The sequence below is a fragment of the Numida meleagris genome, chromosome 4 (assembly GCF_002078875.1).
Source record: "Numida meleagris isolate 19003 breed g44 Domestic line chromosome 4, NumMel1.0, whole genome shotgun sequence".
NCBI lineage: Eukaryota > Metazoa > Chordata > Aves > Galliformes > Numididae > Numida > Numida meleagris.
The window spans coordinates 15,572,477-15,586,621 of NC_034412.1; the positions used below are offsets into that span (position 1 = coordinate 15,572,477).

Below are 14,145 nucleotides of genomic sequence, written 5' to 3' on the forward strand. Positions count from 1 at the left end.
CAACAACAAACCAACAACCAACAGTATTATTTAATTGTATTAACTACAAAATATGACCAGAAGGCTTGGCTTTGTTATTTCAAACGCTGAAACAACCGTTGTTTAAAAAAAGCCTTTGGTCCAGTTATATACATAGTGAGAGCAGACAAAAATAGCAAGCTGCTTACTGACAGCTCTTGCTCCCATCTCTTCTTACAGTCCAGGCAGCTGCACGTGGTGAAGGCACCACTGGATTTCATTTCCTATATGCAACCTGCAAAAAAATACAGTTCCAAACACGCAAGCCAAGTACTCTCCATGAAGAGTAATAAACCACACTTCCACTCAATAGCTTTCTCCTAGGACAAGCCGCATGCCAGCTTTGTGCTTGGAGATGGTGAGGCTCTCTAGGTGTGGAGCTGTTGCACATCTCATCCTCCAGGTGTGGGACATGGGCTGTGCTGTCCTGCTGGCTGGGGGAAGACACCACTTGTGCTGCAACTAGGATCTGTCACGCTGGTCAGTGCAGTGCAGCAGGCCCAGCTCCAGGCACAAAGGCTGCCCTGCGGTGCCCAGGGGCAATTCCTTATATTCACAGAACCATAGAATCATTACGGTTGGAAAAAGACCTCTAAGATCATCTATCCAGTCCTGCATGGGCCTCAACAGCAGTGCTGCTGCATTACTTCCCGTAAGGAAAAAAAAATGGTTAAAAACAAAAGTAAAAATATTCCTTCACACAGGTTAGGAAAGGTTATTCACAGAAAGCCCACAGGACGCGGTCTGTACGAACAGTGTATGTGCCAAAAGCCCTCAGCAGAGCCCTGAGGCACGAGGATAATTGGCTCGTGAGCGCTGCCAGACATCGCTGGCAATGCCACGATGGCAGCTGTAGCAAACAGGCTGGGGCTGCCCTCTGTGAGAGGCGCTGCTGGGAGTGAGGCCACGAAGCACCCCGTGTTGCCAGCAGCCCCTGCCCTGCAGCCCCTCAGTACTGCCTCTCTCGGGTCCGGCTCCGCAGCAGGCCCAGCAGGGAGAAGGCACCGGCAGCTGCCGTCACAAACCCGATGGCACTGATGGCTCGGTTGGCCTGCAGAGGGGGGGAGCAAAACACAGGTGCAGAAATGAAGATCAGGCAGAGCTAATCAGGACAATGAAATGAATAATGGTGATCCCACGCCTTCACCCTTGGGCTGAACGAGAGTGGCACCCCCAGGCGCCAATGAGCCTCATGGCTCAGAGTCCCTTGTGAGTCTGCAGTGGTTGGGACCCCAGCCCCAGGGCTGTGCTGTCCCCGTGAAGCGTTGGGGCTGTGTCACGTTGCAGAGACTCATATTAAGTGTCTCCATGCTGACCCCACACGGATGGTTCCCGGGCAGCACACGTTGCCTACCTGCTCAGAGACCCCCTCGCCATAGCGGAGCAGCGTGACGAAGTGCTCGCAGTTGTTGCCCAGCAAGTCGTAGGACACCTCCTGGTTGATGAGGTACTCGGCACGCCGGATGATCTCCTCCACAGGGAGGGGAGCGTAGGTGCCGTCGTACTTGTTGTTGATGCGGTAGGTGTCGTTTCCCACCACCTCCTTCAGGAGCTGCATCCTCACCATGGCCTTTCGGCTGAACACCGACTTGGCGCTGCCAAATGTGGCCGGTGGTCCCTCCTCTAGGGAAGGCACAGGGTGAGCCAGGCAGGTCCCACACAGCCTGGCCGAGACCCCAGAGAGCTTCTGCCTGGCCCCTGGAGGTGCCACCAGTGGGGCTTGCAGCCCCTGTCCCTTCCTCTCTCCCATCCTGGAGAATCATAGAATGGCTTGGGTTGGAAGAGACCTCAAGGATCATCAAGCTCCAAGCCCCCTGCCGCAGGCAAGGCTGCCAGCTTCCGTATCTAATACTAGACTAGGCTGCCCAGGGCCCCATCCAACCTGGCCTTGAACACCTCCAGGAACGAGGCGTCCACAGCCTCTGTGGGCAGACTGCATGGTTGTGGATAGCCTGGAGCTGCCATATGAGGCTGACCACCTGCCTTCAGTACAAGGCAGCGCTCTCGGCCGTCCCAAAGCACCCATCCCACTCTGCCAGCCTTACCCACGGGTGTCACATTGATGATGTACCCGTCTCCCAGGTAGAGGGCCCAGTGCTGGTACGCTGGCCGGAAGATCTCAATCAGGTCCCCGGGCTGGGGGTCTCCAGGGTGGGCGGCACTGAAGCTCTCGGTTGCTGCCATCTCACAAGATCCAGATCAGGACATGCTCCTCTGGCTGGGCAGCTCAGAGCAAGGCACGGCAGGGAGCTCTGTGGTACAGAGAGGCTATTTGCTGGGGGTTGGCTTGCTGGGAGGTCATTAGTGCCTGGCACTTGCAGCACAGGCAGGTGACAGCTGGCCGCTGCTGCGTTGGATGCTGTTCACAGGGCCTGGCTGCAAGCAGCGCGCTGGCAGAGGGCAAGGAGTGAAATCCACCCTTGTCCTGCTGATCAATGGGAGCAAAGGGTGAAGCCATGGCAGGCCACCATCCAGCTCCCAGCATTCGCCTCCATCCTGTTGCTCTCTGCTGGGCTGAGGGGGCTGAGCTGTTCCCCTGGCGAGCCCTGCTCCCTTTGAGGCTCTCCCTGAAACAGCCCCCTCGGGACGGCTCCGGCGGGCGGCGGCAGCCGCTCTCGCACACCCGGCCCCAGGCCGTGCCCGCTAGGGGCTCGGCGCCCCGGGGCCGCATCCTGCTGCAGGTGCCCACCCCAGCTCCCCCTGCTCCCCGCTCACCCCCCTGCGTGCGTCCGTGCGTCCTGCTGCCGCCGCCGCGACCCCGAGCGAGCGCGGAGGCGGAAGCCGGCCCAGCCCCAGGCTCCTCCCGGCCGCTATAAATAGCGAGGAGCGGGCGGCTGCAGGCTGCTGGGTGCCTGGCGTTGTCGTGCAGCCCGACGCCCCGGTGTGCAGCGGCCCTACAGGGAGAGGGGTAAGCGAGCATCCCTCACCGGCAATCCTCCAGGGAGGGAGCGGCGGTGCAGTGCTCTGCCACTGCACTTCTCCGCTGGCAAAGGGAAGAGACGGAGGTGGAGCTCAGAGCCCGTCCCAGTTGCTATTTTAGGGCAAAGACGTCTAGGATGGCTCTTCGTGTGTCTTTGTGTTGTGGCCCAGCGATTTCTTCCAGATCCAGGAGTGTGTGGCCGTGCCAAACAAGTTCTCTGAGCTGAGGGGTGGGCGAGTGCAACTGAGCAGCTGTGGCTGCCCTATGGCTATTGCCAGAAAGGAAGGTTCACCACCAGCAGATGTGTGTTCTGAGTGGGTTGAACCAAGCAGGGGATTTAATGCCCAGTGTTAAGAGAGCTGATCAATTTGCAAGATCTGAGCAGCGTCAGATTTGTTCTTTCTGGCTTCTATTGACAAGACCTAGTTAATTCAGTGGAGCACTGCGTTGCGGTTCTGCTTTATTACCCTATTCCAAGTCTGAAGTACTTACAAGGCTTTGCAGTGGAAAACCAAAGCAGTTCCTATGATACTGAAATAGCAAAGTGTATCCATGGAAACCCCCAAATCTTCTTCACCTGCGTACAGATAGGCTGCGTTACCTGGGAGAGCTGGAGCTGCGATCCTGCAGGCTGTGGGGTGTCCTGTGCTCCCAGCAGCTACAGCAGGAGGTGAGCACGCTCAGCAGCGCTCAACATTCACAGAACTGCACTGTTAGCAAGTACAGGAGAGCAATAGGAAGCTGCTGCTGAACAGGCAGGAAAGCTGCTTTTAGAAATGTGGTGAAATTGCAGCATGACGTTGGCAATTTGTTTGTAGACAGGTAGGCCCCTCGCGCTGATTCATTCTCATTATGTAGTGAGGCTGAAAGCCCCTTTCCATTCACATCCGCTCCTCAATGGCTGGGCTGTGCATGTGTGGATGTCTGGCATGTTCTTGAACAGACCGGAGCAAAATGCCTTTTGTCCACCTGGCTGCCCATGGGGATTACAAGTGCTTTTCTGGCTAACAGTGCTGAGGGAGGCTGAGAAGCAAACACTTGGTAGAGGAGTGTCAACGGTTTACGGGCATTCGGCCCGGTTCCGTGACGAAGGGGACGGGGGATCCACGGGTCCACGCCCCGGGAAAAAAGGGAAAAGGGGAAAAGGGTAAGGAGATGGCCCTGAGAGCAAAGAACAGCGGCAATAATCTGAGGAGAAACAAACTAATTTACTAAATAAGATATCGGAATGCCAAACAACACACTATAATACAATATAATTACAATTTAAGCTGATAAATCCAATACAGAGAGAGAGAATGTCCCAAAATCAAGGTAGGCCTTACTCTACTACCGACGATAAGACGGCTGGAGAGCGAGGTGCTGCCAAGATGAGAGACGGCGAAAAAGGGACGAGGTCTCGTGATCCGCACGTTTTTATACTGCGAGCTTTTATCTTTTCCCTCCGGCTGGAAAATGGTAACAGAGGAGCAAAGTACCGTGGGGACTGTAGTAGTTCTTCTCTTCTGAGAACCAGGTACATTCACTACATGATGTTATGATGTGGAGTACCAATAACCGAAAATCATAAAACCATGACAAGGAGTAAAAGGAGGTCACTGCAGGAAGGAGATAAGATGTGGCTGAAGGAAGGGGCCTTGCTGAAGGCAAGGAAGCACTTGTCTGACTGATTTCCTAATATCTGACCATGCAGAACTGCTGAGCAGCAGCAAGTGAACTTAGTGCAGGGAGAGATCATCACTAACTACTCCTGGGCACCCGTGAAGGTCTCCAAGCAGTAAATGCAGTAAGGGGAGACCACCTGAAGCCCCACCGACCCATTTCCAGAGTATTTTAAATCTCAAACTGCCCATGTGAAGTAATAGTTTATAAACAGTGTAACTCAGAGGAGCTGTGTGTGCACCCACTGCCATCGCCGACAGGTCAGGAACTGGACCAGAGATGTTGCTGAAACCCAAGGTGGTGATCCCAACCTTTCCTCTGCATCTCTCCCTTCCCCCTCCCATTATGGGTCATTCAGCCCTTTATAAAGTACTGAGGTTTAACTAGCTTCTGCCAAAATATCTTCTGCCATCAATAAAAGTTTTAATCGGTCGCTCCTTGTGTCTTAGAGCTTCACTTGTGCCACTGGAAATTTGTTCAGGGCTTATACAATGCCTAGGCATGGCTTCTGCCCCCTGAGTGCTGTTGAGACATTGGGTTAACAGTGGAGATCCAGCTGTCCAGTGCAGGAGCACAGGAGCAGCAGCAATATCCTGTTGTTGCTGAGCATGATGTCACATGGGGCAGGATATTCCTTTGCTCACTGGGATCAGCTGTTCTGGCTGTACACCCTCCCAGCTTCTGGTGCACTGCAAGCCTGCTTTCTGGCAGGACAATGTGAGGAACTGAAAAGACCTTGACTTTGTGTAAGCACCATTTGGGAATAACTAAAGCATTGGTGTATTATCAGTGCTGTTTTCTTGTTTGTATTTTTTTTTCTTTTTTTTTTCCCCCACAAATCCAAAGCATAGCAGCACAGAAGCTGTTCTGATGAAAATTAGTCCTATCTCAGCCAAAATCAGTACTATGCAAATGCTTTTGATGTTCTGCTATTGAAGAACCCTTAGTGAGGTCCGAGACTGAGCTGATGCAAATCTCTAACCGCATCCCTAAGTGTGACAGCTTCAAAGTTTGCAAAGACCTCAAGGAGAATTTTTGACAGGCTCTCATTGTCCAAATAGGTTTTGTTGCTTAGCATTAGCACCCACAGGCAAGGGTTGATGACAATCCTCATTCTTGTCCACTCCAGACAGACAGCAAGGAGGCTGCTGTCACTCAATTGCTTCTTTCAGACTGACACTCGCAGTGGGGTGGATGGAGTGGGGTTGTCTGTTATCAGATGAGCTTGGTGTTGTCTTATTTTTTTTTTCTCTCCAGTCAACTATGCCTTGCCAAAAGAGCAGAACTGTTTCCAGCTCAGTCATCTGTTTCTCTCCTGTTTAAGTATTTGGGTAGGGTGATCTCATGAAGACCTGCCTGAGATGCCATCGTTAATTCTGACCTTGTCAGTCTGCTGCCTGGGCCTCTATCAGAGGTATGGATGTGACAGTGTGCAGTACAATTGTGCTACTGTATTCTGCCTGGACTTAGTGTTATTTGTACAGCCTCTGTGGACAACACAGTGTACAATGTGAGTTAGGACTTATAGAATCATAGAATCATAGAATTAGCTAGGTTGGAAAAGACCTACAAGATCATCCAGTCCAACCATCCACCTACCACCAACAACCCCACTAAACTATGTCTCCCAACGCTATATCTAAACGTTTCTTGAACACCTCCAGGGACGGTGACTCAACCACCTCCCTGGGCAGCCCGTTCCAGCGCCTGACCACTCTTTCAGAAAAGTAGTATTTCCTAATGTCCAGCCTAAATCTCCCCTGGTGCAACTTGAAGCCATTCCCCCTCGTCCTGTCACTAGTTACCAGAGAGAAGAGGCTGACCCCCAGCTCACTACAACCTCCCTTCAGGTAGTTATACAGAGCAATAAGGTCCCCCCTGAGCCTCCTCTTCTCCAGACTGAACAATCCCAGCTCCCTCAGCCGCTCCTCATCAGGCCTGTGCTCCAGACCCCTCACCAGCTTCGTCGCCCTCCTCTGAACACGCTCCAGGGCCTCCATGTCTTTTTTGCAGTGAGGGGCTCAACTGACTTACTTCAGTTCGAGCCTACAACATGAGATCTGAGATATATTTTAGATGAAAAACTTCAAAAGTCTTCAGTAAATGCAATTATTTATTTATTATTCTGAAAGTATTAGAGATATTAATAAAATACAAGAGCAGAAAGTAATACATATGAATTGAAAAAAAAAATGCTAACTACAGGTATGTGCTTTGGGGTTCATCTTGATCAAATGCGGCGTTCACTACGTAGCCATAATTGTGTTCATGTACTCTGTCACCTGATGCATCCTCAGACTTGTGCAAAGATGAATTCCGTGAGTTCATAGCAACACTTGCCTTTCTCTTCCTTCTGTACACAAACAAACAAACACCAACAACCATTTTTAATTTCTATCCTTATCTGAAATGGGAGGTCAAACAGTGGCGTGAGTGTGGACGTCAGATTCCAAAGAATCCTAAGTTTTGTGGTAGTGATGCATATGCCTTATGTAATAGAAATAGCATATGTTCATTCCTGTAAAAAAAGCTTTCCCTCATACTCCTCAAGTGAGATCTTGGATGCTGTGCTTCCTTTCTGATTCTGCAGGTATGGGAATAGCAGGAGTTTGGGGGTGTACAGATGCTAGAATGACTGCATGCGTCTTGCCCCTGCTGAGTGTAGCAAAGCTGGGAAAAGTCTTACCTGTACAGATACACTGCAGAGGAGACGAGAATGATGACAGCAACCACTGCTACTGTAACTCCAACAGCGATGGCAACTGTATTGCTCTGAGAACTCTCTGGGATGCTTGTGTCATCTGAAGAAGAAATGAGCCCTGTCAGTGAAAGCTAAGAACACTGTGAACAGAAGATTTCCTTCAATTTTAACTCTGAAACTGCAGTCTGTGTAATCTGAACAGGAAGCAGACGTGCCTGTCTGCTTGGTTTATACTGTGTTCTCTGGCTGAGCTGGCTTTCTGGAATGGTGTCAGACCAAGGTCCTGCAGAGCCCTGCTGTCATGCTCTCTAGTATCTCCTTGCTGAGGAGCCTGCCTCCTTCTTTTTGTTTGGATGTACCAGTATAGACATGGCCACCCAGTTTATGGTACAAGGCCCAATTTTCACTGGAAGGAATAATGTCAATGACTTGGTTGGAACATGCAGTGTAATGATTTCTAGGGTCAGCCTCCACTCTACCTGTGACTAAACTACAATCTGCCCATAAAAAGATGTGATGAGGTTCCAGACTGATCTGACACCTACTTCCCACTGGGTTACTTATTGACTCACAGCATGGAAATTAAAAGCCAGCTCAGTCTTCTCCATAATGACACACATTTTTTTGATAATGGTGTGTGCAATGCAGACAGTGAAATCCAAAATAGTTTTATTACCTATCCTTTCCATGTTGCAAATTTGTCCCATGTACAGCTCTGTACATTCACAGTAGTAGTTGTCAGAGGTGCCATTGGTTATTTCAGAGCAAATTCCATCGTTCTGACAGGGACTTGGCATACACGGTCCACCTAGCAAAAAGGAAGAAGAAACACTTCAGAATCTCAGGTAATCCAACCCTGAGAGAACTGTTCTTGGTTAGATTACACTGTTAATGCTGGACATGCCCTGTATTTTAAGGCTTACTATTTATCTTGTACTTGATAACAGGAGTATGGGAAAGAAACACTTTCTATGACAAAACATCAGAGAAATTTCTCCAGTAAGCTTATTAAGTAAGCTTATAATTTCTTCTGTTCAGACTGTTGCAATTATCCCAGACCCAGAGATGTCCTATAAGCAGTAATTCAAGACTTCTTAGCAAGGAAGGAAACACGATAGGTTTAGTGGTTCACTTACTCCTGTAGCACCCACGAGTGTAGTTTGCAATGTTACAGATTTCATCAGAACCACACGCTATGTTAGAGCAGGTGACAGAGGAGCTCTCTGTGCACTGGCATTGCTGGGAGCAGTCGTCAGTGGTGAACACTTCTCCAATCTGGAAGATAGCAGCTGAATGTTAAAAAATAGCAAAACCAGCCAGGGAAACATGAATGGAGCACTGGGGCCCCGTGCTACTCTGATTCTTCCTGATGGATGACAACATGGCAGATTTCTCTTTTTTGTATTTTGTGTAAAGAAAGCAAGCAAGCAGCTTATTAACTCAGCTCCTTGAAACTCAAGGAATGTTCAAGAAATTTTGAGGTGTGAGATCCTAGCCCCAGGCTGGGTACATGGAGAATCAACAACATCTAACTGCTGCTGGAGACAAAGCGGCAGATGCATCACACTGTGCCTCCAAGACAATGTGCAAAGGTGCCATGTGCCATTTCTCTGCTAAGCCCCACTTGTTTTGAGTGTCTACCTCCTCCCATAACACCATCTTTACCTGCCTTAGGCCTTGTCTGTATCAAATCTCCAGTGCTGAAATGACTACAAAGCTTTTTATCCCACAGCTAGAAGGGTGGAATCTCTGGATTCCTCAGAATCCAGCCTTGCCAAGGGCTCTCTTCATGCTGCAGCCAGCATTACAGACTCTCAGGCCCTCCCGTGCCACTCTTCACTGAGAGGAGAGGGACCAAGGTGGCCAATAGAATTTTTCTGTAACTGGTGTACTGTAAATTTGAGAGCCTACTGAGGCTGTTTACTGTAATAAAGGTGAAGAATTTACACAGAGGTCAGAGTGTAATCATATGCTTCCCCCAGGTGCCTGCAGAGTATTCTGACAGGCAGAGTTTCAGAGGCAGACTGAGCGATGTATTCTCTCTTCCCTTCCTCCAGAGACCAGAATATTATTAAATAAATTGCTCTTTGTTTCTAATGCAAAATTACATGTGGAGGCGAACAAAAAGATTACCAAAATAATTAGCACAAGAAAATATTGTTTAGCACTGCGGGAGCTGTCTGGCCTGCTGAGACACTGTACCTCATAATATTTGTCAAGGTATGTGCAGCCACATTCTCTGTAAGGCACGCAGTTAGAGTCACTAAGAACGTAGCCAGGGAGACATTCACAGCCTTCAACACAAGGCAGTTCACACTCAGAGGGGCTGGTCATGTCGCCGCAGGATGCTGGGCATGCAGTCATGCATGAGTTGTATTTGCTGTTGGGTGGACACGACATCTCTGTAAGAATAAGGAGAGTCCAGTTATAACAGGTTGTTGTTACACATTGCCTTTTCAGATCTGTTTTTAAGGGCAAAATGATGAACACACATACACCAAAATGTTCATACATATGTAATGGTACTGAAGTTGTAAGTGAATGACTCCAAAGTAAGGAAATGCATCCTCAAAGCTATTCATACGCTGGGCTCTGAGTCCAGGTGTTCACTGATATCAAATTACTTCTCACACATACAGAGTAGCTATCTCTGAAAGTATCAGAGTAGTTTCACAGCTCTGAGAAGTGTGTTTCATCAGAAATACAAAGTCATCTACCCATGGGTGATGCAGGGTAAGTATGGCTTGGATTGAACTCTCAGCTTGGAAAAAATAAGTTACGAAAAAGAGGTCAGAGATTATTGTAAGTTCTATTTCAGCATTTTTCAGTCTGAAAGACCAGTTGGGAATGGAGACATTTTATTTTTCTCACAGAACTTCTCACGGCAGGGGAGCTGATGGCTCTGCTTCCCTAAGCAGCTTTCTAAGGTGGGGTCTAATGCAAAACATCAGCATAAAACTCAGAGGCAGCGACAGAAGAGCAAGTGTGCATCCTAAACTATGAACAACGATTGAAGTGTGAATCAACATGTTTGTAGGACCTAAGAAGCTCTGACATACAGTGCTTCTAGCAAAAACCTCTAATCTCACATTTTGAGAGTCCTTTAGGCAGAAACCACACTTTCAGTTTCTTCCTGAGCTTACCACAAGCTGTCTGTTGCCTCCAGCCTTCCATATTGACTCCTTGCTCCTGACAAGCCAGCACGTACTCTTTCAGACTGCGACATAACGTGTCAGCACCATCTTCTTCCACACACATATCAAAGACGCAGCTCCTACATGCAACATGAGAAAGCGTTCATGCACTATACCTTTTGTTTTTTGTTTGCTGGTGCTACCTTCTCAACTTTGCTCATCATCTGAATATCAGTGGCCTGATTTTCAGAGGCAGTGAGAACTGACGTGAATGGGATCTGCAAATATACACTATCTGGGAAAAATAAAGCAGCCACTAGGAAGGTAAAACAGGCTGCCCAACCAAATTCTAGAGTGAGGAGAAAGGTAGGCTTACACTAACAATCAGGATATATGCCCTGAAGTCAGTGGTCCATTTTATTTGGTTTAAGGTACTTTCACATTTCTCTCACAGCTAAGAGAGGCTTTGAAGTGGGCACCACCTATCTTTGTACATTACTTACAACTATATGACTAAAGAAATCTGGTAGCTCCTTGGCCATTCTTTGACCGATGATGGGTGAATGGTGAACCTAAGAATTAATCAACAGGTTTCATACGGTTCAAAACCTGGTGTGTGGGAACTGCATACATAGGAGGCCAGATGAACAGAGGGAGCTTTCGTGCAGCTACCATGTGAGTTACTCTCCACTAATCTGTTTTTTTTTGCACCACTCTGTGAAAGACTGAAGAACTGTCACTGACAGCTTTAGCCTTTGTGGCTCTGACTTGAAGACAGCGTTTTACGAAGCTACAATCACTAAAAGGAATCTAATAGAGTCAGGAAATGACAGCATTATCACTGAAAGTGAATGAGAACTTTGAGCACACTGAAAATTCCAGCCTACAGGTATAATGTCTAACGGTGCTGCTTTATTTCTGTAGGTAAAGAGGAAAGCTACTTTCTAGAGATAACAGAAAAGTGAAACTCTAAATAGAGAGAAAAATAGATTTCTTTTTTTTAAAACAACAAATAAGGGGAACTAAACATATAACTAATAGAAGCACTGGGCCCAGTTCCCCAGTGACACTTACTATCCTCTGTTCCTAGAAATTGAAGATGTACAGTTCTTATCTGAGACAAGCTCCAAAATTGTTTTGGAAATGCAGAGAAAAATTGCCTAGATTGTTTGCAGCAGACACTTACGTGGAATAGAAATCTGGTGGGACTACAGAATGACAATTTGCAAAAGGACCATCCAATGCAGTCAGAATTTGACATTTAGAAGTGCTGTTTTCTTGCATCAGCTTATTTTCGCTGCAGCCTTGATAGAGCCCTGTATCTGGTTCCTCATTAGGCTCGTCTTCCAAGGTGGCTTCTCGTCTGGAAATGAAGTCATTATGAAACCATCATTTCTCTGTACATCCAGCATTCATAGCACTAGTTTGTAAGTAACAGCATTTCTGCCTTGTGATAGAAGCATCAGTTTATTTCTCTCTCAATGTTTATACTGAATGTGAAGTGGGTATATATTGCAAATCAAAGACGCACTAGAACAATTCCTACCATTTCAGAGATCTATGGGTTTTTAAATCAAAAAGAATAGCTGTTGTTATCTCCATGGACACAGGTTTCATCCAGGCCTCCTTCACCTAATCCATTCAATAATACTTGAATGTTAGGCAGCGGGAGTAAACCACCACTTCAAGGAGGTATGTTCATTTTCACCTAAGAACAGGCTACACGCCTGAAGTGCCAGAATTCTTCTCCAGGAATAGCTTCCAGAGCCTCTTTATGTTCAACATTAGCCTACATGCTGCTTTCTAGTATTCTGCTGGACAGGTTATTGCAGCCAAATTATATCCTGACAGCTAACATAATTCTACTTACATACTGAAAAAACAAATAATATAATAATTTCTGTTGGTGGTTAAGCAACCTCAAAAACCTTTCAAAGCAAAGTGAAAAAGTAGAAGGAGAGAAGGAAACTTAGTTCCCTGTTTCTGTGTTCCGTATGGACTAATTAGAGCAGCTTGGGCTGACCACAAATATTACACTGATTTTTATTCAAAAGAATGTCCCAACTTTTTTTGTACTAGCAGAAAACACAATGTAGTCATGAAAGTAAGGAAATTACACTTTGAAGAATCTCTTCTGTGAAGAACTGTGAATTCATCTTGATGGATTTCAAAGCTGCCTTCATGTTCCAGAGGGAGGGATGACACTGAACCAGGATCTACCTGTCCATCCAGCAAATGATGCACTTTATCTTTGCCAGGACCCATGAGCTTTGGCAGAGATCTTACTCATCCCTGTGCTCTAGCCATTGTAATGGCTGTGACTCCAAAGAAGGGCACTGTACTAGAGCAATGCAGTGACAGCTCAGGCCTCTTTCGGCAAGATGGAAAGGCACTGATATTTCGCCTTGGTGATGAGCAGGAAAAGTCCCCACATGCAGACCGAGGGAAGAAGCAGCAACAGAAACCTGACTGTGTAGTCAGACCTGAATATTAACTATGGCTTAATTTCCTGACTTCCAGTGGCTGTGTTTGCCAGGGACATTAAGTAGAAAATTAGGTACCTGAAACGAGAGGTTCTTCTTTTCACAGGAACTTTCCAGCTCTCACCAAATGCATTCACATTCTTCAGCCAAACACCATCTGGGTTTGTGAAGTCATTTCTAGGTCTCCCGTCAAAGTCACCACACAAACCTTCTACTCTGTTGTTGTAGGTGTTGGCCAGCTTTATATCTAGGAAAGTTCAAAGGAAAAAAATAGCCATTACAAAGAAATATTTTCTTCTGAGTGTATGGAGGAGGTGGAAAGAAGCATGAAGTACAGAATTCTATGAATCAGACTGCAGTTGATAGTGCCATGCAGGATTTGAAGTTATTGGAAATACCATGGCTATATTCCATCGTAAAGCAGGGGTAACTCCACTTTAAATAGAGGAGGTAATGTATGTTCACGTTACACGAATGAGTTTTGTGTACATGATATGAAAGTCCTGCTGAGAAACACTAAAGAATGGGATTATCTGGAACACGCTTGAGAGGAAGGATGTAAAATTTATACTTTCATGAGAAATACTTTTTTGTTTCAGTTTTCTGGAAGTTCATATCACAAAGAACCACAGGCTTAAAGGGTGAAGTTTTCTAATTTCAGCTTGGGTTTAGACCTAATTTGTAATGGTAACATTTTTTGACACAGTGCTTAAATATTCTTGCAGATTGTTTTAGTATCGCTTACCTGCATTTTGATCGCCATCGTAGCTCAGGTATAAGCCAAAATCTGTCTCCAGGTAAATTCTTGATGTTCTCTGATATATACGAATACCATCATGGGGACGAACAGGAGCTCTCACCTTTACACCATCCAACTACAAGGGAAAGAGTAAGTTAATACTCATAATATACATGCCAAATTCAGATGAAGCTTCAATGCAGGTAAATGCTACAAAGGAGCGTTCCTCCTTTGTTTTTTTTTTAATGATAAATATATTAGATATTTTAACCAGGTAAAAAATGCAGAATTCAATTTTTAAAGTAACAAGATCATATATTAGGGAAAGTGATCTGGACACGGTGTTCTTACATCATTATAATTCCTGAGAGATTTCCATTACTGAACTAAAAACGCGTGTATGAGCTAATGTATACTATTATGCACCAACGAAGAGGGCAGAAATAAAGTTTTCCCAGCATAGTTCACACTTGTCCCTATCACTGATC

The 14,145-nt window shown here is 46.7% G+C and overlaps 2 protein-coding genes across 3 annotated transcripts in view; both read right to left on the reverse strand.

Moving 5' to 3' along the window:
- Window positions 16-3,192, reverse strand: HRASLS (HRAS like suppressor). Of its 2 annotated transcripts, none has more exons than XM_021393345.1 (4): window positions 2,946-3,192; window positions 2,064-2,270; window positions 1,373-1,641; window positions 16-1,069 (listed from the first exon to the last, which is right to left on the reverse strand). In XM_021393345.1, exons 2-4 carry the CDS (start codon window positions 2,200-2,202, stop codon window positions 968-970), a joined length of 510 nt encoding a protein of 169 aa, XP_021249020.1. In that variant the 5' UTR covers window positions 2,203-2,270; window positions 2,946-3,192; the 3' UTR covers window positions 16-967. The 2 variants fall into 2 exon arrangements, with proteins under 2 accessions (XP_021249020.1, XP_021249019.1); XM_021393344.1 differs by lacking the exon at window positions 2,946-3,192 and adding an exon at window positions 2,734-2,926.
- The window catches only part of NYAP2 (neuronal tyrosine-phosphorylated phosphoinositide-3-kinase adaptor 2), a 100,804-nt gene continuing 93,191 nt past the window's right edge, over window positions 6,533-14,145 (reverse strand). The window contains exons 26-34 of the mRNA XM_021393707.1: window positions 13,664-13,793; window positions 12,997-13,165; window positions 11,622-11,798; window positions 10,445-10,575; window positions 9,504-9,703; window positions 8,438-8,576; window positions 7,978-8,109; window positions 7,287-7,401; window positions 6,533-6,953 (exon numbers count right to left, since the gene is read on the reverse strand). Coding sequence (XP_021249382.1) covers window positions 6,800-6,953; window positions 7,287-7,401; window positions 7,978-8,109; window positions 8,438-8,576; window positions 9,504-9,703; window positions 10,445-10,575; window positions 11,622-11,798; window positions 12,997-13,165; window positions 13,664-13,793 — 1,347 coding nt within the window. The 3' untranslated portion in view covers window positions 6,533-6,799. The remainder of the gene's footprint in view (window positions 6,954-7,286; window positions 7,402-7,977; window positions 8,110-8,437; window positions 8,577-9,503; window positions 9,704-10,444; window positions 10,576-11,621; window positions 11,799-12,996; window positions 13,166-13,663; window positions 13,794-14,145) is intronic.

Coding starts and splice junctions, on each gene's coding strand:
- HRASLS (XM_021393345.1), bottom strand. CDS start 2,202: ATGGCAGCAACCGAGAGCTTCAGTGCCGCCCACCCTGGAGACCCCCAG. Junction 1,642..2,063: donor CATCAATGTGACACCCGTGG/GTAAGGCTGGCA, acceptor TGCCTTCCCTAG/AGGAGGGACCACCGGCCACA. Junction 1,070..1,372: donor GCGAGGGGGTCTCTGAGCAG/GTAGGCAACGTG, acceptor CCCCCTCTGCAG/GCCAACCGAGCCATCAGTGC.